This window comes from Rhinoderma darwinii, chromosome 2, assembly GCF_050947455.1.
Source record: "Rhinoderma darwinii isolate aRhiDar2 chromosome 2, aRhiDar2.hap1, whole genome shotgun sequence".
Taxonomy (NCBI): domain Eukaryota; kingdom Metazoa; phylum Chordata; class Amphibia; order Anura; family Rhinodermatidae; genus Rhinoderma; species Rhinoderma darwinii.
Window position 1 is genome coordinate 239,048,047 of NC_134688.1, and position 23,209 is coordinate 239,071,255.

At 43.0% G+C, this 23,209-nt stretch overlaps 1 protein-coding gene across 1 annotated transcript in view; it reads left to right on the forward strand.

The window, feature by feature from the left end:
- Positions 1-23,209, forward strand: part of LOC142741020 (transmembrane protease serine 11D-like) — a 159,965-nt gene that overhangs the window by 47,692 nt on the left and 89,064 nt on the right. The window contains exons 3-4 of the mRNA XM_075850427.1: positions 19,465-19,582; positions 20,318-20,438. Coding sequence (XP_075706542.1) covers positions 19,523-19,582; positions 20,318-20,438 — 181 coding nt within the window. The 5' untranslated portion in view covers positions 19,465-19,522. The remainder of the gene's footprint in view (positions 1-19,464; positions 19,583-20,317; positions 20,439-23,209) is intronic.

The window sequence follows — 23,209 nt, forward strand, 5'->3', positions numbered from 1 at the left end:
AGGATTATCATTTTTACTGCCGCAATTTTGCCCAGCCACGATATACCTTGTGTTCGGAGGTTGGCTATGTCTAGCTTGATTGTGTTCAGTAAAGGGGAAAAGTTTGAGTTAAACAATTTTGATGGAGGGAATGCGAGTTTAATTCCTAAGTAAGTCATTTCTGATTTAACCCATTTGAATTGGAATCTTTCTTCTAGAAGCTTTTTTGTTCTTTGGGGTATCCCTAGATTAAGAATTTGGCTTTTGGATGTATTTATCTTGTAGTATGATACACTACTAAATTGTTTTATCATTGAGGTAACTGTCTGTAGTGAGGAATCAGGATTTGAGAGAGCAAGTATCACATCGTCTGCGAATAACCCTATTCTGTGGTCTTCTTGGCCTACTGAAATCCCAGAGAGATGACGTGAGGATCTAATGGCTTGAGCAAATGGTTCCATTAATAGCGCAAAAAGAAGAGGGGACATGGGACATCCCTGTCTAGTGCCATTTGTGATTTTGAAAGGAGCGGACATGAACCCAGAAGAGTATACAGATGCAGTCGGTGATGAGTATAGGGAGTGTATTGCTGATAAGAAGGAGCCCTTGAAGCCAAATTTCTGAAGGACCATTTTCAAATATCCCCAGTGGACTCTATCGAAGGCCTTCTCCGCATCCAGAGATAGGAGCAGAGAAGGCGTCCCACGAGAATGCACAACGTCAATTAAGTCAACAAATCTCCTTGTTCCATCAACGGTTTGACGACCTTTTATAAAACCTACTTGGTCGGGGTGCACAATGGAGGGGAGAATGGATATGAGTCTGTTCGACATCAGTTTAGCCATTATTTTAAGATCAGAGTTTAGTAGAGAAATTGGTCTGAAATTTGCCGGTGTATCTGGAGATTTCCCTGGCTTGGGGAGAGAGACAATTATTGCATGTAGCATCTCCGTAGGAGTGGAGCCGGTAGATACTATAGTCGTTAAACATTGTAGTAGATAAGGAGATAGTATGTGTGAGAATTTTATGTAATATTCATTTGGGAGACCATCTGGTCCAGGAGATTTGTTGAGTTTTAAGGATTTTATCACCTCTGTGATTTCCCTATCCGATAGGTCTCTGTTCAGGATTTTTAGTTGGTCGCTGGAAAGTGAAGGCAATTTCATACCTTCCAAGAAGTCGTTTATACCCTCTATGGAGGGTTGGGGAGTGTTAAGGTCGTCCTGTAAATTGTACAGAGAAGAATAGTAGTTGGCAAATTCGTTGGCGATATCGAGGGGGTTGAGGAGTTTGTTTTTATTTTTATCATATAGGTAAGGGATTCTAGACTTGGCGGCCTTTTTCTTTAACTTATTTGCCAAGAGTTTAGAAGCTTTATTGTTTTGCCAGTAATTTATCAGTTCAGATTTTCTAAGATGGAGTTCGTAATTGTTCTGAAGTATAAGGTGTAATTGATGCCGAAGGGATTTGTTTTCTTCAGTTTGAGTAGAGGAAATGGTGGATTTATTTTTGATTTCTAAGATTGCCAATTTATCTGAAATTTCCTTGACTTTAACCAATCTGTTACGTTTTTCTAGCGCTGCTATTTTAAGGAAGTGGCCTCTTATAACAGCCTTGTGGGCACACCACAGAGTGGTTGTAGAGATGTTGTCAACATTGTTTAGTGAAAAGTATTCCGAGAGCGCTTTTTCAATGGCAGATATGTATACATCATTATTAAGAAGGTAATTGTTTAACCTCCAAGGAGATGTTGGGGGAGAATTAAAGGATTCCTGAAACCTTATGGATACCGGTGCATGATCTGACCACGTGATTATATCAATTTTTGTGTTAGATACTCTTTGCAATAACCATTTGTCCACTAGTATTAGATCTATGCGAGAGTATGTATTGTGTGGATTAGAGAAAAATGTATAATCTTTTTCAGACGCGTGATTAACTCTCCATGCATCGTATAGTTCCTCTGAATGTAATAAGCTTCGTAAGTCACAATTTTTATCTTTAGATTGAGGCGGGTTCCTGTCTAAAACAGGATCTATAGTTCTATTAAAATCTCCACAGATAATTAAGTTGCCAGTTTTTTTGGATTGAACTAAATCAAACAGTTTTTTTGTGAATTTGTGTTGGTGAGTGTTGGGCGCATAAAGATTGACTATGGTAAATGGCATATTGTTAATGAGACATATAATTACTAGATATCTACCCTCTGGATCAGAGATAATAGATGTCAACTGAAATGCAACAGTGTCCCTGATAGCTATCAATACTCCCTTCTTTTTGTCCATTGCATGAGAATAAAAGGTATGTGGGAAATGCCTATTGTACATTCTGGGAGCATCTTTTTCATTTAGATGGGTTTCTTGGGCACAAATGACATCATATTTTTGCTTAAAGGAACAGTGTCACAAAAAACATTTTTTTATACATCAGTTTGATTTTAGTGCTTTATTAAAAACTTTTATATTTATTTGTGTGTTTGTGTTTTACTTTTTTTTATTTTTTTACTTTTTCTTCCCTATGGGGGCTGCCATTTTTTTTTTCCATTTCTGTATGTGTCGATTAACGACACATACAGACATGGAATACGGCAGCTACAGTCCCATAGTGAATGCGAACGGGGCCTGTTCCATCCATTATGCTGTACGCCGTCTGTGTGGGAACGGCGCATGCGCCGCTCCCACACAGTCCAAGTTGAACTGAGCGCCGTCCGGCGCCATTTTCCTGTGGACCGGAAGTCGCGGCCGGACAGTAAGATTACTACTTCCGGTCGCGGCTTCCGGACTTGTGCACATGGAGCAGCGGCAGCAGACGGAGCGGATGGACCGGAGGGAGCGGCGGCGACTGGAGCAGGTAAGTGATTTCTATGTATGTTCGTGTTTCAGTGTGTGTTTACTACTGTATGTAAACCTACTACACTGTGTGTTAGCTCAAAAAATGGCGACACACAGTGTAGGAGGTTTGACCGTTCAATCCCCTCGTTTCTCCCGGCACTAGCCAGGATAAAGGAGGGGGGGATTCTGAGCGAGTGAGTTTTCCCAAATTTTGCAGCATAAAGCAATGTGGTTGCTTTACCACATGCAATGCTGCAATTTTGGGAATTGCTCCATCTAGTGACCAGCACTGGGAAATATTATAAATTAGAATCTAATTTATAATATTTCCTGACTCGTGAAAAAAAAATAAAAAATTAGAACAATGTTTAATCACCTACACACTAATTGTTTAACTAAAAAAAAACAACATTTTTTTCTAGCAACACATTCCCTTTAACCCCTTCCCGCACCTTGGCGTAACTGTACGTCCAGATAAGCAGTAACTTCGCGCACCTGGGCGTACAGTTACGTCCGCGCTTTAAAAGTTAACCGCCGCGCGGCGCTACACCGCAGCGGCGGTTAACTGTGCAGCGTGTCAGCCCTGCTCTCCCCGTTGCCGATCAGCGGCCTGTCGCCGCTGAAATCGGCAATTAACCCCTTCGATGCGGTGGTCGATTGCGATCACCACATCGAAGAGGTTTACAGCGGATCGGCAGCCCCCCACATGTATTTGCGGGGGCTGGCGATCCTTATCATGGCAACCAGAGGCCAGACAATGACCTCCGGGTTGCCATGTACGGAAGCCTCGGAGGATCAGCCTCCGGCCGTTCCTCCTCTGCTTCCTGTCAGTGTGACAGTTACGTCACAATGACAGTTAGAACACATTACACTACGTGTGTAGTGTAATGTGTTCTAGCAGCGATCAGAGCTGCCAGTCTAAGTGTCCTCTAGTGGGACAAGTAAAAAAAGTTAAAAAAAGATAATAAAAATGTTTTGAAAAAGTGTAAAAATCAAAGTTAGAAGTGACATAAACAAAGAATGCTTTTTTTCCTATAATAAGACTTTTATTATAGGAAAAATATTAACACGTTAAAAAAAGTACACATATTTGGTATCGCCGCGTTCGTAACGACCCCAACTATAAAACTGTAATATTATTTTTCCCGCACGGTGAACACCGCGAAAAAAATAAACGAAAAACAGTGCCCGAATCACAATTTTTTGGTTACCAACCCTCCCAAAATATACAATAAAAAGTGATCAAAAAGTCGCATGTACGCCAAAATGGTACCAATACAAACTACATCCCGTCCCGCAAAAAACAAGCCCTTACACCGCTTTTTTGACTGAAAAATAAAAACGCTATGGCTCTCAGAATATGGTGACACAAAAATTTATTTATTTTATAAATAAGTGATTTTATTGCACAAACGCTGCAAAACATAAAAAAATTATATACATCTGGTATCGCCGTAATCGCACCGACCCGCAGAATAAAGTATAATGGTCATTTATAGCCCAGGGTGAAGGCCATAAAAAAAACAAATAAAAAACATTGTCAGAATTTATGGTTTTTGGTCACCTTGCTTGCCAAAAAATGGAATAAAACGTGATCAAAAAAATTTCTGGTACCCCAAAATGGTACCAATGAAAACTACAGATTGTCCCGCAAAGAATAAACCCTCACACGGCTCCGGTGGAGAAAAAAATAAAACAGTTCTGGCTCTCAGAATATGGCGATGCAAAATGTGCAGAGTGTTCCAAAAGCGGATAAGATTGGGCGCCATTTATAAGTGCGACACCGGCCACATATCTGCGGATTATTATTTATTTACTGCATTATTATACCCTCTTATTATACCCTGATGTACCCCGCACAGATAACATGTACCCTGATGTACCCCGCACAGATTACATATACCCTGATGTACTCTGCACAGATAACATGTACCCTGATGTACCCCGCACAGATTACATATGCCCCCACATTATAAACTGAAACACCAGTAAAACCCCAAACAGAACAACTACCAAGCAAACTCTGCGACCCAAAAGCCAAATGGCGTCCCTCCCTTCTGAGCCCTGCAGCGTGCCTAAACACCAATTTACGTCCACAGATATGGCATCGCCATACCCGGGAGAACCCGGTTATTATTTTGAGTTATTTGTCTTCAGTGGCACAAACTGGGCATAACATATAGTGCACTAAAATGGCATATGAGTGGAAAATTGTAATTTTCACTCCGCACCATGCGCTGCGCATTAACCCCTTCGCGCACCACAACATAGCATGTCTTACTGTGGGGGGTGATGTATGGAGCGTCTCACATAAAAAATAAAGAATTTAGAACGGCAAAATCGCAGTTTTTTTGGTCACCTTGGCTCTACCTAAAAATTTAATAAAAAGTGCTCAAAAAGTTGTATGTACCAAAAAGTTGCACCAATAAAAACGACCGCTCGTCCCTCAATAAATAAGCCCTCATACCGCTCTATTGACTGAAAAATAAAAAAATTGTGGCTCTTGGAACGCGGGGAGGAAAAAACTAAGAAGGAAAAGAAAAAAATGGATCACTCCAGAAAGGGTTAATTACTTTCTAATGAAAAACCATTTATGACCACACGTGGGGTATTGCCATACTCGGGAGAAATTGCTTTACAAATGTTGGGGTGCTTTTACCCCCTTTATCCTTTGTGAAATTGAAAAAAATGCAACATTTTAGTGGAAGAAATGTCGATATTCATTTTCACGGTCTAATTCTAATAAATCCTGCAAAAGACTTGTGGGGTCTAAATGCCCACTATATCCCTAGATAGATTCTTTAAGTGGTGTAATTTCCACTTTTGGGGGGTTTCCCCTGTTTTGGCCTCTCAGGGGCTTTGCAAATTCGACATGGCACCCAAAAACCATTTCAGCTAATTTGAGCTCCAAAAGCCAAATAGCGCTCCTTCCCTTCTAAGCCTTACTGTGGGTCCAAACAGCAGTTTATTACTACATATGGCATATTTCCGTAATCGGGAGAAATTGTTTTACAAATGTTGGGGTGCTTTTTCTCCTTTATTCCTTGTAAAAATAAAAAATGGCTACCTTTTTTCAGAAAAAAAGTCGATTTTTACCTTTACAGAATAATTCCAATGAATTCAGCAAAACAACCGTGGGGTCAAAATGCTAACTTTACCCCTAGAAAAATTCCTTGAGGGGTGTAGTTTCCAAAATGGGGTCACTTTCCGGGGGTTTCCACTATTTTGTTCCCTCCAGTGCATTTCAAACGCGACATGGCACTGAAAACCATTCCAGCAAAATCAGAATTTCAAAATCCAAATGGTGCTCCTTTCCTTCGGAGTCCTGCTGTGGGTCCAAACAGCAGTTTATTACCACATATGGGGTATTGCTATAATCAGGAGAAATTGCTTTACATATGTTGGGGTGTTTTTTCTCTTTTATACCTTGAAAAAATTAAAAATTTCTACGTTTTTTCAGAAAAAAGTAGATTTTCATCTTCACAAACTAATTCAAATAAATTTAGCAAAAAAACTGTGGGTTCAAAATGCTAACTATACCCCTAGATAAATTCCCTGAGGGGTGTAGTTTCCAAAATGAGGTCACTTTTGGGGGTCTTTATTGTTTTGGCCCCACAAGACCTCTTCAAACCTGACATGGTACCTAAAATATATGGTAAAAAAAGAAGGCCCCAAAATCCACTAGGTGCTCCTTTGCTTCTGAGGCCTGTGTTTCAGTCCATGACCCAACTAGGGCCACATGTGGGGTATTTCTAAAAACTGCAGAATCTGGGCAATAAATAATAAGTTACATTTTTTGGGAAAAACCTTCTGTGGTATAGAAAAAAATGTATTACAAATGAATTTTGTATAAAAAAAATGAAATTTGTAACTTTCACCTCTACGTTGCTTTAATTCCTGTGAAACGCCTAAAGGGTTAATACACTTTCTGAATGCTGTTTTGAATACTTTGAGGGGTGCAGTTTTCAAAATGGGGTGATTTATGGGGACTTTCTAATATATAAGACTCTCAAATCCACTTCAGAACTGAACTTGTCCTTGTAAAAATCGCCTTTTGAAATTTTCTTGAAAATATGAGAAATTGCTGCTAAAGTTCTAAGTCTTGTAACGTCCTATAAAAATAAAATAATGTTCAAAAAACTATTCCAAACTAAAGTAGACATGTGGGGGATGGTAACTAGTAACTATTTTGTGTGGTATTACTATCGGTTTTACAAGCAGATACATTTAAATTTAGAAAAATGCTAATTTTTGCAATTTTTCGCTAAATTTTGGCGTTTTTCACAATTAAATACTGAATCTATCGGGCAAATTTTGCCAGTAACATAAAGTCCAATGTGTCACGAGAAAACAATCTCAGAATCGCTTGGATAGGTAAAAGCATTCCGGAGTTATTACCACATAAAGTGACACATGTCAGATTTTAAAAATCGGCTTCGTCCTGAAGGCCAAAACAGGCTCAGTCCTGAAGGGGTTAACACATTCTCTCCAAAACAAGGACCTCTTAAAAAGGCTGTTAAGACCCTTAACATTCAAGGTGCATATCGTAATAACCATTGGGGAGAGTGTACCACGTTATAAAGACACATCTGTGGAAATGACATATGGCATTGCATTGCTTAATGATAATACTTCTGCCATAAAAGAAGATCAGGTTCAAGTATAATAATAAATTTCTTAGAAAATACCATGGGTTTAAGACAAAAAAGGACAAAGACAAAAAACTGAACATTTGAAAAACTTCCCAAATATTCAAAAATTTTGGGTAAGAAAGTCTTGGTTCTAAGTGAACCCGTCTGGACATCCTAGGATAGTCTCTCGACTTTGGGTGGACTGGAAGTTGTAGAACCAATAAAATTAGAAAGGTAAAAAGGACCGGAGATAAACTATGTATCAGCAGGATACATTAAGGTGGTGAGGTGAATAAAGCACGTAACTTTTCAGAAGATAAGCATAGCATCAATTGAAAACTTCGGATCAGAAAGATACTTATCAAACATCTGGATGAGGAGGAGATTCCTGGCGTTCTGTCTTGGACCATTCCTGTGGAATAGTATTGGGTTTCCTCATTTTTACTGCTGTGTTGTCGCCATCTAGTGACGGGTCCAGGGACCATTTCTTTAGTAAATTAGCTACTTCTTTGGGAGAGGAGATAGAGTGAGTTGTTCCTTATTATCAGTTTGACTGGGAAGCCCCACTTGTAGGGAATGTTGTGTCGTCTCAGAACCTGAGTTGTTGAAGCAAACTCTCTTCTTCTAGCCAGTGTGGCTATGGATAAGTCAGCGTACAGTGAAATGATCTGGAACCGTTCAGGCAGATTTTTTGTATTTGTATTTGCTGCAGCCCTGAGAAAATTATCTTTAAAGTGGAAAAAATGCAATCTAGCCAGAACATCTCTAGGGATAGTAGGAGCCAGGTGCTTTGGTTTGGGGACTCTATGAGCCCTATCAATGAGTAGATCTCTGTCTGCAGCGTCTGGCAGCAGTGCTGTGAATAAGTCGGTTAAATATTCTTTTAGCTTGTCGTCTGAAATATTTTCAGGGATGTTTCTGAATCTAATATTATTTCTGCTAGAGCGGTCTTCTAGGTCAGCTAGTTTCAGCTTAATAAGTGTTAGATCATCCTCTGCAGCATTATGAGCGTCCACTAAGCTGTTATGGGCTGTGGTGAAATCCTCCATTTTGTCCTCTAAATGTGCTGTTCTTTCTCCTATAGCGATCAACTCAGTGTGGAGAGAAGATATTGCACCATGAATATCAGCATGTATGGTATCTTTCAGCTCTTTTAGCAGACATTTCATGTCAGAGATAGTAATAGGGTGTTCTGCTGAGGGCATTGAATGTGAGGGAGAGTCCTTGTATGGGGAAGATGTTGTTGCATATTCCCCCATGGAGACACTGCAGCATGGCTTGTTGTGCAGGGGAGACTGGTTATGGGTCTCACCTTGGCTGGTCTGTTGTAGGGCCGGGTTGGAGATCCTCGATTTTCCGAACGAGGAGATGACTGTGGGCTGCGCGCCCGCCGCGAGGAGGCTGAGACACCATGCGGTCCGGCGCCATCTTGGCTCTGTGCCGTGCTGGCAAAGAAGGAGGTAAGTTTTGCAGGGCTTCCTGGCTTCCTTCTCGTTCTAGTCATGTCAGCAGGTACCCTGGGTTGTCAGCTAGGTAGCGGTGTGCTGCAGGAGGATTGTTTTGGCAGTTACGTGTCTGCTTTTAGCCCTTTTAGTCACCTCATGTACAGAGCTGGGATTCCTTGCTGCTGCTCCCTTCTACATCCGGCCACGCCCCCCCAGTTTTTTTGACAAGTGGCAAATAACGCCCGAAATTGCCTCCCATTGTTTTCAATGAGGCGTTTTTTTGCCCATGGGAAAAAGAAGCGACATGCCCTATATTGAGGCCGTTTCCGTCTCAAAAATCCCATTGAAGTAAATGGGAGACGTAAAAAACGCTGCGAACGGCAGAAGCGTTTTTTTTACGTGTTTTATGTCCAAAACTGCTAGCGGTTTTTGCCTTTGCCTGTTGAAGAAATAGGTAAAAAAAACGTAAAAAACAGCTTAAAAAACGCCCGTGGTGCATATCCATTTCTAAAACGCCAGAGCTGATTTTTCCTGGCGGAATTTTCTGCCTGCAAAAAAACTTTGCGTGAACATAGACTAAGGGCGGATTTACACGAACGTGATATAGGTTGCATGCGGGTTGCACGGACCTATACAAGTCTATGGGGCGGTGCAGACTGTCCGTGAGTTTTGCGCAGCTTGAGTCCGCTGCGTAAAACTCACAATAAGTTCTATATTTCGGCGTTTTTCACGTATCACGCACCCATTGAAGTCAATGGGTGAGTGAAAATCATGCGCACCAGACGGAAGCACTTCCGTGGGACGCGCGTTATTCGTGCAACAGCAGTAAAAGAATGAATGTAAACAGAAAAGCACCACGTGCTTTTCTGTTTACAAACATCCAAACGGAGTGTCATAATGATGGCGGCTGCGTGAAAAGCACGCAGCCGCGCATCCATATGAACATGACACACGGAGCTGTCACGCACCTGCCACGCGCACAAAACAATTCGTTTTTTGCACATGCAAAACACACACGTTCGTGTAAATCCGCCCTAAAGGTCACTATACATTTTCTTTTTATATATAGCACCAACATGCTCTTCTAAAGTACTGTACAGAAACTGTATTCACACACATCAACTGGAAATGTCTGTACAGGGCCGGCTCCAGGTTTATGTGGGCCCTTGGGCGACACAGACTTAGTGGGCCCCTTTGCGGGGAAACTCACGGCGGCAGTAAAATGCCAAAAATCGTCACTTTGTGCCCCCATATAGTCGTTAGGCCCTGTTTATGCCCCCATATAGAAGTTAGGCCCTCAGTTTGTACCCCAATAAATTTAGTGGCCTATGTAGATAGTGCCATACAGCCCCCCCTCCCAGGTAGTGCCACACAGCCCCCTCCTCCCATGTGGTGCCACACAGCTCCTGACGTCACTGTCTATATATGAACAGTGTTGTCAGGGGAAACCCCAGATCCATAGTCCCGGGCAGAGTACTACTAGCACTACTAGCCTGGGAGTGGCGTAGCTAAAGGCTCATGGGCCCTGGTGCAAGAATTCAGCTTAGGCCCCCCTACCCAACACCACCTGACCCCTGTGCACACCTATGCCCAGCTGCCTTGCCCGACAAACCCCATGAATGCCTCCACAGTATAATGCCCCCCATAACTGGCCCCACAGTATAATGACCCCCCATAGCTGCCCCCACACAGTATAATGCCCCCATAGCTGTCCCCCACAGTATAATGCTCCCCATAGCTGCCCCCCACAAAGTATAATGCTCCCCATAGCTGCCCCCCACACAGTATAATGCCCCCCATAGCTGCTCCCACAGTATAAATCCACCACACAGTATAATGCCCAACATAGCTGCCCCCCACACAGTATAATGCCCCCCATAGCTGCCCCCCACACAGTATAATGCCCCCATATCTGACGACTACAGTATAATGCTCCCCGTAGCTGCCCCACACCGTATAATGCCTGCCATAGCTACACCATACCGTATAATGCCCCCCATAGCTGCACCATGCAGTATAATGCCCCCATAGCTGCACCATGCAGTATAATGCCCCATCGCTGCACCATGCACTATAATGCCCCCATAGCTGCACCATGCAGTATAATGCCCCCATAGCTGCACCATGCAGTATAATGCCCCCATAGCTGCACCATACAGTATAATGCCCCTCATATCTGCACCATACAGTATAATGCCCCCCATAGCTGCACCATACAGTATAATGCCCCCATAGCTGCACCATACAGTATAATGCCCCCATAGCTGCACCATACAGTATAATGCCCCCCATAGCTGCACCATACAGTATAATGCCCCCCATAGCTGCACCATACAGTATAATGCCCCCATAGCTGCACCATACAGTATAATGCCCCCATAGCTGTACTATACAGTATAATGCCCCCATAGCTGCACCATACAGTATAATGCCCTCATAGCTGCCCCATACAGTATAATGCCCCCCATAGCTGCCCCATATAGTATAATGCCCCCCATAGCTGCCCCATACAGTATAATGCCCCCATTGCTGCACCATACAGTATAATGCCCCCATAGCTTCACCATACAGTTTAATGCCCCATACAGTATAATGCCCCCCATAGCTGCCCCATACCGTATAATGCCCCCATAGCTGCCCCATACCATATCATTACCCCCCATAGCTGCACCATACAGTATAATGCCCCCCCACAGTTGCACCAAACACTATAATGCCCCCATAGCTGCCCCATACAGTATAATTCCCCCCATAGCTGCACCATACAGTATAATGCCCCCATAGCTGCACCATACAGTATAATGCCCCTCATATCTGCACCATACAGTATAATGCCCCCCATAGCTGCACCATACAGTATAATGCCCCCAATAGCTGCACCATACAGTATAATGCCCGCCATAGCTGCACCATACAGTATAATGCCCCCCATAGCTGCACCATACAGTATAATGCCCCCTATAGCTGCACCATACAGTATAATGCCCCCCATAGCTGCACCATACGGTATAATGCCCCCATAGCTGCACCATACGGTATAATGCCCCCCATAGCTGCACCATACGGTATAATGCCCCCATAGCTGCACCATACAGTATAATGCCCCCCATAGCTGCACCATACAGTATAATGCCCCCCATAGCTGCACCATGCAGTATAATGCCCCCATAGCTGCACCATAAAGTATAATGCCCCCATAGCTGCACCATACAGTATAATGCCCCCATAGCTGTACTATACAGTATAATGCCCCCATAGCTGCACCATACAGTATAATGCCCTCATAGCTTCCCCCATACAGTATAATGCTCCCCACAGCTGCCCCATACAGTATAATGCCCCCCATAGCTGCCTCATACCGTATAATGCCCCCCATAGCTGCCCCATACCGTATAATGCCCCCATAGCTGCCCCATACCATATCATTACCCCCCATAGCTGCACCATGCCGTATAATGCCCCCATAGCTGCACCATGCAGTATAATGCCCCCATAGCTGCACCATACCGTATAATGCCCCCATAGCTGCACCATACAGTATAATGCCCCCCCTTAGCTGCACCAAACACTATAATGCCCCCATAGCTGCCCCATACAGTATAATTCTCCCCATAGCTGCACCATACAGTATAATGCCCCCCATAGCTGCACCATACAGTATAATGCCCCCATTGCTGCACCATACAGTATAATGCCCCCATAGCTTCACCATACAGTTTAATGCCCCCATACAGTATAATGCCCTCCACAGCTGCCACATACAGTATAATGCCCTCCACAGCTGCACCATACAGTATAATGCCCCCACATCTGCCCTATACAGTATAATACCCCCCATACAGTATAATGCCCCCTCAGCAGCTACAATAGGACCCCCTCCCATTCCTAGTATAATGCCCCCATACCTACCTAATATAAAAATAATAACATTATTACTTACCTACCCCCGTTCTCATGACGTGTGGAGGACCCTTCTCCTCCTCTGCACTGTGCTGTGAGTGACTCCAGCATTCAATCCAACTGAATCTGCGTCCTGCGGACACAGGCTCATTTGGAGGCGGGACCAGCGCGGTCTGGCTGGGACACTGCTCTGGTCCTGGCATCTCTGTCCATATTCACTGTCCATATATGGACAGCGATGTCAGGGGCTTTCCCAGAGACAGAGTCCTGGAGCAGAGCATCTAGTGCTCTGCCTGGGACTCCTCTCCTTCTTACATCACTGTCCATACAGTGAAGGAAATAAGTATTTGATCCCTTGCTGATTTTGTAAGTTTGCCCACTGTCAAAGACATGAACAGTCTAGAATTTTTAGGCTAGGTTAATTTTACCAGTGAGAGATAGATTATATTAAAAAAAAATAAAGAAAATCACATAGTTAAAATTATATATATTTATTTGCATTGTGCACAGAGAAATAAGTATTTGATCCCCTACCAACCATTAAGAGTTCAGCCTCCTCCAGACCAGTTACATGTTCCAAATCAACTTGGTGCCTGCATTAAAGACAGCTGTCTTAAATGGTCACCTGTATAAAAGACTCCTGTCCACAGACTCAATTAATCAGTCTGACTCTAACCTCTACAACATGGGCAAGACCAAAGAGCTTTCTAAGGATGTCAGGGACAAGATCATAGACCTGCACAAGGCTGGAATGGGCTACAAAACCATAAGTAAGATGCTGGGTGAGAAAGAGACAACTGTTGGTGCAATAGTAAGAAAATGGAAGACATACAAAATGACTGTCAATCGACATCGATCTGGGGCTCCATGCAAAATCTCACCTCGTGGGGTATCCTTGATCCTGAGGAAGGTGAGAGCTCAGCCGAAAACTACACGGGGGGAACTTGTTAATGGTCTCAAGGCAGCTGGGACCACAGTCACCAAGAAAGCCATTGGTAACACATTACGCCGTAATGGATTAAAATCCTGCAGTGCCTGCAAGGTCCCCCTGCTCAAGAAGGCACATGTACAGGCCCGTCTGAAGTTTGCAAATGAACATCTGGATGATTCTGAGAGTGATTGGGAGAAGGTACTGTGGTCAGATGAGACTAAAATTTAGCTCTTTGGCATTAACTCAACTCGCCGTGTTTGGAGGAAGAGAAATGCTGCCTATGACCCAAAGCACACCGTCCCCACTGTCAAGCATGGAGGTGGAAACATTATGTTTTGGGGGTATTTCTCTGCTAAGGGCACATTAAATGGAGAATGGATGGAGCCATGTACCGTCAAATCCTGAGTGACAATCTCCTTCCCTCCACCAGGACATTAAAAATGGCTCGTGGCTGGGTCTTCCAGCACGACAATGACCCGAAACATACAGCCAAGGCAACAAAGGAGTGGCTCAAAAAGAAGCACATTAAGGTCATGGAGTGGCCTAGCCAGTCTCCAGACCTTAATCCCATCGAAAACTTATGGAGGGAGCTGAAGATCCGAGTTGCCAAGCGACAGCCTCGAAATCTTAATGATTTACAGATGATCTGCAAAGATGAGTGGGCCAAAATTCCATCTAACATGTGTGCAAACCTCATCATCAACTACAAAAAAACGTCTGACTGCTGTGCTTGCCAACAAGGGTTTTGCCAACAAGTATTAAGTCTTGTTTGCCAAAGGGATCAAATACTTATTTCTCTGTGCACAATGCAAATAAATATATATATAATTTTGACAATGTCATTTTCTGTTTTTTTTTTAAATATAATTTATCTCTCACTGGTAAAATTAAACTAGCCTAAAAATTCTAGATGGTTCATGTCTTTGACAGTGGGCACACTTACAAAATCAGCAAGGGATCAAATACTTATTTCCTTCACTGTATATATTTATTTGCATTGTGCACAGAGAAATAAGTATTTGATCCCTTTGGCAAACAAGACTTAATACTTGGTGGCAAAACCCTTGTTGGCAAGCACAGCAGTCAGACGTTTTTTTGGGTTGATGATGAGGTTTGCACACATGTTAGATGGAATTTTGGCCCACTCCTCTTTGCAGATCATCTGTAAATCATTAAGATTTCGAGGCTCTCGCTTGGCAACTCGGATCTTCAGCTCCCTCCATAAGTTATCGATGGGATTAAGGTTTGGAGACTGGCTAGGCCACTCCATGACCTTAATGTGCTTCGTTTTGAGCCACTCCTTTGTTGCCTTGGCTGTATGTTTCGGGTCATTGTCGTGCTGCAAGACCCAGCCACGAGCCATTTTTAATGTCCTGGTGGAGGGAAGGAGGTTGTCACTCAGGATTTGACGGTACAGGGCTCCATCCATTCTCCCATTGATGCGGTGAAGTAGTCCTGTGCCCTTAGCAGAGAAACACCCCCAAAACATAATGTTTTCACCTTCATGCTTGACAGTGGGGATGGTGTTCTTTGGGTCATAGGCAGCATTTCTCTTCCTCCAAACATGGCGAGTTGAGTTAATGCCAAAGAGCTCAATTTTAGTCTCATCTGACCACAGCACCTTCTCCCAATCACTCTCAGAATCATCCAGATGTTCATTTGCAAACTTCAGACGGGCCTGTACATGTGCCTTCTTGAGCAGGGGGACCTTGCGGGCACTGCAGGATTTTAATCCATTACGGCGTAATGTGTTACGAATGGTTTTCTTGGTGACTGTGGTCCCAGCTACCTTGAGATCATTAACAAGTTCCCCCCGTGTAGTTTTCGGCTGAGCTCTCACCTTCCTCAGAATCAAGGATACCCCACGAGGTGAGATTTTGCATGGAGCCCCAGATCGATGTCGATTGACAGTCATTTTGTATGTCTTCCATTTTCTTACTATTGCACCAACAGTTGTCTCCTTCTCACCCAGCGTCTTACTTATGGTTTTGTAGCCCATTCCAGCCTTGTGCAGGTCTATGATCTTGTCCCTGACATCCTTAGAAAGCTCTTTGGTCTTGCCCATGTTGTAGAGGTTAGAGTCAGACTGATTAATTGAGTCTGTGGACAGGAGTCTATTATACAGGTGACCATTTAAGACAGCTGTCTTTAATGCAGGCACCAAGTTGATTTGGAGCGTGTAACTGGTCTGGAGGAGGCTGAACTCTTAATGGTTGGTAGGGGATCAAATACTTATTTCTCTGTGCACAATGCAAATAAATATATAGAATTTCGACTATGTGATTTTCAGTTTTTGTTTTTTTTATATATAATCTATCTCTCACTGGTAAAATTAACCTAGCCTAAAAATTCTAGACTGTTCATGTCTTTGACAGTGGGCAAACTTACAAAATCAGCAAGGGATCAAATACTTATTTCCTTCACTGTATATGGACAGTGATGCCTTAGCGACTGCAGCGTCAGCACCCCGCGGCCGGATGGATCCCCCAAGTAGGGTGGGCCCCCGGCACTAGCCCCGGTTTGCCGGGTGCTGACACCGGCCTTGTGTCCGTACACGCAGTCTAGTGTGCCGTGCAGCTATGAACCCCACGACAAAGCTGCATGCAATGTCTGTAGTTTTGTGATGTGGTTTTCGGGCAGGTGGCTTATACAGATGAAGCGCATGTTTAAATGTGCTTCACCTGTACAAGCCAGGTGGCGAAAACCACAGCAATTTGTAGTAAAAGCCATGCCCAGTTTCGCCGTGCTGTACATTACTGAAGCATTGCTACTATATGTACAGGCACCCTAAGTGTTGTCAATCCTTGCTGTGTTCAGTTAGCTCTCTTAAATTATTAATTACGTTGAATTTTTAACTCCGTAACTAAAGAGTTACTTTTTTACATGGGTAATAGAGAAATTTGTCACTTAAAGGGTGCTGGTTCACATAGTGTTTGTATGGCTGCACAGCACACTACCAGTACGTCTATGGGAACCAAAAGTGACAGAATAATAGTTCAAGTAAAAAGTTTACTTCGGTATAAGGACCCACTGGACTGTGGTTCGTACAGGCCCATTTTACTCTTAAATAGTGATTATAAAGTGCTTACTAAAATACTAGCAAATAGACTAAATACTGTCATCCTTAAAATTATCCACCCTTATCAAATCAGGATTTATGCCCAAAAAGTCTACCTACGAAAATATACGTAGGGCTCAGATAGTGATGGTGGTGGGTTTGGCACTAAGAACTGATTGGGCGATGGTCTCATTAGACGCGGCTAAGGCGTTCGATTCTATCGAATGGCCTGATCTAGCAGAAGTCTTGCATCGTTTTGGTTTCAGTCTCCAATTTATCCCCTGGATTTCTATGCTATATAGATCTGCTAGGGCCCAAATATTAGTTAATGGACTACTTTCCCCATATTTTCAGCTAGCAAGAGGAACAAGACAGGGACGCTCCCTATCCCCATTGTTATTCCCGTTAGCCATAGAGCCCTTAGCTTTGCTCTTAAGACATCATGTTGACTATCACGGGGTTCAATTTGGTGGTAGAGAAGATCTGATCGGCCCATATTCCAATGACATGATTTTCTTCATGTCACGGCCTAGAAACACTTTACCAACTGCAATTGCCCTAATAGATAGATTTGTGGGATTCTCCAGCTTTCATATAAATTTGCCCTTTATATGGTTATGCCCAACTTGTGGCCTATTCTTGAGGGTTCACCTGTTTCCCCGAGAAAACTGCTTCCACTCCATAGAGTAGCTGCGCAAGTGTGGCTAGCCACTAAAATTGCTTTTTTTCACTGATATTGTGGCAGAAATACCTTTGTGGCAAAATCCCTCACTGGTCCATATGTCAGTCTCTTTGGACTCACACTTTTGAATAACACATGGGGTGAAATGTGTGGAGATATATATTTAGGTGGTAGTTTGAATTTGTTTGCGGAAATGCAAGCAGGTTTCGATATCCCTAGGGAGACCTTCTTTAAATTTTTACAGATTAGACACGCCTTACAGTCCCGATACCCTCCAACTGGTCGGTTTATTTCTAACTTTCCGCTTATTGGTGCGATGGGTGGTCAATTTGCTTATATTCTCTGTATTAAATTACACTGTGAATTATCAAGCAGGCCGAATCATGCTGAGATATAATTTGTATTCCACCTGTAATGCCCCCCCCCCTTCTAGTTCAGAAATATATGTAATTTTTGAATGTTTCTCCTGTAACCTTGCAATTAGTAGCCTGGCTGAATGCCCAGACATAAAGCTATCAGATTTGTAATTATTTTTCATTATCGCAACATTCCTTATGTATGTGAATATAACACCCTATACTTCCCTTATGAGAAAGAACAGCTAATAAGGATTATATTGTGTTCTTGTCTCCATCTGAAAACCTGACGTAAGCATCTAATGAAGAATTATAGCATTACATTTAAAATGTTATGTATGTCTGTGATGGGCTAAATATGAAATATTCTCATTGTATTCTATTGGCTGGATCAGAGTTATTGTCACATTGCTTCTGATTGGTTAACCTCAAGCCTACACCCCTTTTAAATGTTATTATTGTATTTGAGTTTTGCAATAAACCTCAGTGGACTATTTTTGAACATACAAGCAATGTCTGTGTGTCTAATTCCTCTCCGATATATATCGATATAAAATCTCCGAATTTGAAGCTGGATAAATTTCCTCGAGTGAGTGTCTGTTGGAACACTCGTCTAAATTTCAGTCTAATATATTTTAAGCCATGACTTCCGCAACATTGGTAATCTTTAAATCTCAAGTGCCTAGGGGACTGATCTCGGCTATATACTCCTATCTTATTCAGGCCAAATTGGAGGTGGCACCATTTGTCGTGGAAGAAAAATGGAAAATCCTAATACCCGAAATAGAGTCTGAGACATGGAAGGATATGTTAAACTCTCATTTGTTAGTGTCCCCAGCAGCTAATAATAGGTTAACACAACTATTTATTATACACCAAAGTTATTTGATTCCAGTTCGGCTTCACAAATTGAATAGGTGCCCGACCACTGAGTGCCACAGATGTAGAGTTCCTAGAGTGGATATTTCTGGCATATGATCTGGATGTGTCCGTGGATTCAGTCGTATTGGAAGGAGGGATTCTTCAGTTTCCAGTGCCTGTGACACCTCTGCTATGCCTCTTTGGGATTATTTCAGAGGACCTATGGTCAAGATATTTTTAAGGGAGTTTCTATTCCTCGCTCATAAATCCATCGCGCTCAGGTGGATGGCCGCAAGACCTCCTACGATCTTTCAGTGGAGATCTTTAGTTAACTCCACGTTACCATTTGTCAGATGGGTATATAGGAATAGGGGATGTATAGAGAAATTTTCTAAAGTCTGGGGCTCCTTGTGTGTATACCCCTCATAGGTTTATTGACCTTAGAAGCACATTGCTGTCACACAATATTTCCTGATTGTAAGACGTACTTTTTGATGCATATATCTTTCATCATGCATAGTCTGTTAACTGCTATTATTCATTGGACACATTTTGATGCTTTTATGTATCCTCAGTGATTTGTACTCCATGCTATTGTTATGCTGTAATATTATTAATTTATGCATGTATGGAATCGCTTTGCATCTGTGTAAGGTATTGTATCTAATATTTAATTTTGTAAATATGTTCGAAAACAGCATTGAAGTAATTTTATAATAAAAAAAAATTAAACTGTATGGCTTTTTTTTGTTTTCTAATTGATTTCAACCCATTTTTACCTTTTTAAAAGGTGAATAAAGTTTATGACTAGAAAAAAGACAGACGTGTGCGCAGCAATATTCTGACGGATGGCTTTAATGGCAGAAGCTGTTGAAAAGGATGGAGATCGACAGTTACTGCACAAGAAGGTATGGAATTAAACATATTTCTGAAATTTGGTAAAACACTACTTGGCATTATTACATTCCACATGTAGAATCTACTAATGTCCAGAAACTTGGTAAATACTTTGTTCAAAAATTATTTACCAAATATAACTTCGGCTCTTCTCGCAAAGGCCGGGTTAAGGCCCTTTAACACCGGCCGATAAGCGGCCTGTGCAATGAGTGCCGATCAACGAGGCATCGTTGATCCGCGCTCGCTTGCTCCTGTCACGCGAAGCTATGGATGGCTCGTTGATCGCTCGTCCTCATCCATTATTATCATGTCGGCAGCGCGACTCTCTGTTTACACAGGGAGATATGCTGCTGACAATGATAATCTTTTACTTTTTTAAAATGATATGACCATTTTGTTTGCTCGTTCATCTGCTGATCGTTCCCCTGTTTACACAGGGCAATTATATTAACACTCGTCTGCCCGATAATCGTCCTGTGTAAAAATTTCTTATAGCTGAAGATGGGCTCATAGAAGTCTAGGAGCCCGTCTTCAGTTAACACAGTCTTTCTGAGAAGAACCGGAGTTATATCCTTACAGCCAAAGGGGCACTGCACTCGGCTGAGCGCTTCTGCCCGTTTGTTTCAGTGATCAGTGGGGGTCTCAAAACCCAATCAAAATTTTTGACATGTCACTATGGTATGTAAAAAGTTTTCTGAAATCACAGTGAGCCTTTAATAAAAATATTTTCTAATCTTCTTTTCTAGTCAAGAACAACGTGCTGCAGCTGTTGTGCCAACTGTTGCTCCTGTTGCATTCATTGCTTGAGTGGATTCATTTTTCTTGCAGCAATAGCTGGCCTTGTTTTATGTGCTAGGATTTTCTTGGGTAAGTAGAATATGCTAAGCTTAAAATGATGCACACATTATAAACGGCATATTTGAAGGTTACAAAATGAAGTCCGTTAAGGCAAAACGCAGCATATTGCACACGCAGGGTTTCAGCCAAACCAGCACATGATGTACCCATATTTGTATGATTGAGAGAAAAAAAGCAAGCCCAGGCTGACTAATAAGTTTATATTTGTTGCCTGTAGCTAGTCAATGTGTCTTATGTATACAAATTTGCTATAGGAACAATTACGTATATACTTTGTAAAATGGAATCTGTTGCCAGGACAGTCCTCTAATGTTAGGCCATGTGTAAATTGATCACATAATGCTAACCAGTGACGGATTAAGTAGACCATAGGCCCTGGGCTGTTCCACAAACTTGGGCCCCCCTTCCCCACCGCCGCTCTGCCGTGTCTATAGTGAACACCACCTTTCTGTGTGAACATTGACAAATGGGTGTTATGATTGCCCTTGTCACATCCTCTTGACAATGGGAATGGTAACACGCATTTGTCTAGTAGTTCTGGATATGCAAAGACTTTATGTGTAATACAAGGAGTACCTACAACAGACATGTCAGGAGAGGGGACAGATCCTCTATAGATCCAGTGACTCAAAAGTGATATCTTCTCTGATGGGTGTACCTATTCTTCTCCACTGGACACAGACCGTTATGGTGACTTCTCCTGATAAGATATCTTTGCTCCACGCTCCTGCAGCCTCTATAGAAACACACAAATTCAGACACCAAGGCCAAGGCCCATACATTAAAGGAGTTGTCCGGGCACTGACCATTTTTTTATACTGATGACCTATTCACGTGCCAGGACAACCCCTTTTACTCAGACTAATAAATTCGGACCCCAGACTAGATCATAGAATACATACAGACCCCAGACCTTTTAAACTATTGCAGTCCCCAGACCAGACCCCCCTAAACAAATAAAGACCTCAGAACAAGCACCCTAAATAAACACAGACCTCGGACGAGACCCCTAAATACAGACCCCAGACCTGACCCCTACACTAATAATGACCCCAGACCTGACTCCCTTAAGTAATACAGACCCCAGACCAGACCCCCAAAACTAATACAGACCCCAGACCAGACACCTGAATACAGACCCTAAATAAATTCCCCTAAACTAATTCAGACCCCAGACCAGGCTTCCTAAATACAGACCCCATAAACTAATATAGACCCCAGACCAGACCCCCTAAATAGACTCCAGACCCCTTAAACTAATACAGACCCCCTAAATACAGACCCCTTAAACTATTACAGACCCCACACCAGACCCCCTAAATATACAGACCCCTTAAACTGATACAGACCCCAGACCAGACCCCCTAAATACAGACCCTAGACCCCTTAAACTAATACAGACCCCAGACCAGACCCCCTAAATACAGACCCTAGACCCCTTAAAGAAGCACTCAACTTTTTATTTATTTTTTTATTTCCCCCTCTATTTGTACGTTGATGTTTCAGTGGTGTGCTCTGTGCAGAAATACTTACCGATCCTTGCATCATGCCATTTTCGGGTCCAGCTCCGCCCACGTGATCACATTCTAACACCCCTGACACCCCGACGAAAAGCTGATAGAACCCATAAGTCAATAGGGTTCCATCGGCCTCCAGTTGTATCTGCATTGCCACGGAACCATTGCGTTCGGAATTCCCTTGTACTTCTCTGATGGAGCAGAACAATGGATTGCCCTGACGCAGATATTAATTGGGCCAAAACTGATTGAAAAACTGATAACATATTGCCATCAGTTTCTTTTCATTTCAATCTCTTAGGGTCTTAACAAGTGTCAATCGACTATATAGAAAGTCGATCGGCACTTGTTGACTCATTTTCATGTAACAATGATCGTGAGGGGATTCATATAAACAATCATTCGTGCGATTGTTTGTTCAAACCTTCCCTCATACACTTTGTCACGATCTGTGGGTATGTGGACCCACTGGGCCGCACTGCCGTAGCGGGATAGCAGCTGGCAAAACAACAGTGTACCAAGTATATACAAAGTCCAACACGAGGGTACCTGTAATAGTCCAGACAGTGGCAGCGGCTTAGGCACAGATGGGATCTTAACGGCAGATGATGCAAAGCGTGGCAGATGACCCCAAATGTGGTGTAACACAGCAGACGTGGTAGGTGGCACAACACTATAAAGGGCACAGGAACAAATACAGCATGGGACACGGGATAAAGGTAGCAGGGCACGGGAACACAGGAAACAGTATACGACTAAGGGACCATTTGCAAGACTAACAGAGGAATACAAACAACGCTCAGGCAAGGAGTAAAAGGGCAGGTCCCTTCTTATAATCCAGGGTGATCATTGGCTAATTACTGATGTTTTACATTTGCGCACACTGGCCCTTTAAGGCTGGCGTGAGCGTGCGCGCACACGCTACAGGACACAGCAGAGTGGAGCGGAAGTAAGCGCTGGCGTCTCCTCCAAGACCATGGAAGTAAACGCCAGCGCTCACCAGACCATGGTTGCGGCCATCAAGCGTTGAGTAATCCCGACTGTCCGCGACCATGGATGTTACAGTATCCACCCTCTTACACCCCCTCTTCTTGGGACCAGAGCGAGAGAGGAACTTCTTAATGAGGGTAGGGGCATTGAGGTTCTATTCTCGCTCCCAGGTCCTCTCCTCTGGACCAATCCACCAAATAAAAAGTCCTTCCTCCTACTCTCTTAAAGTCCAGGATCTCCTTTACCTCGAACACATCGGAAGAACTCTAGGAC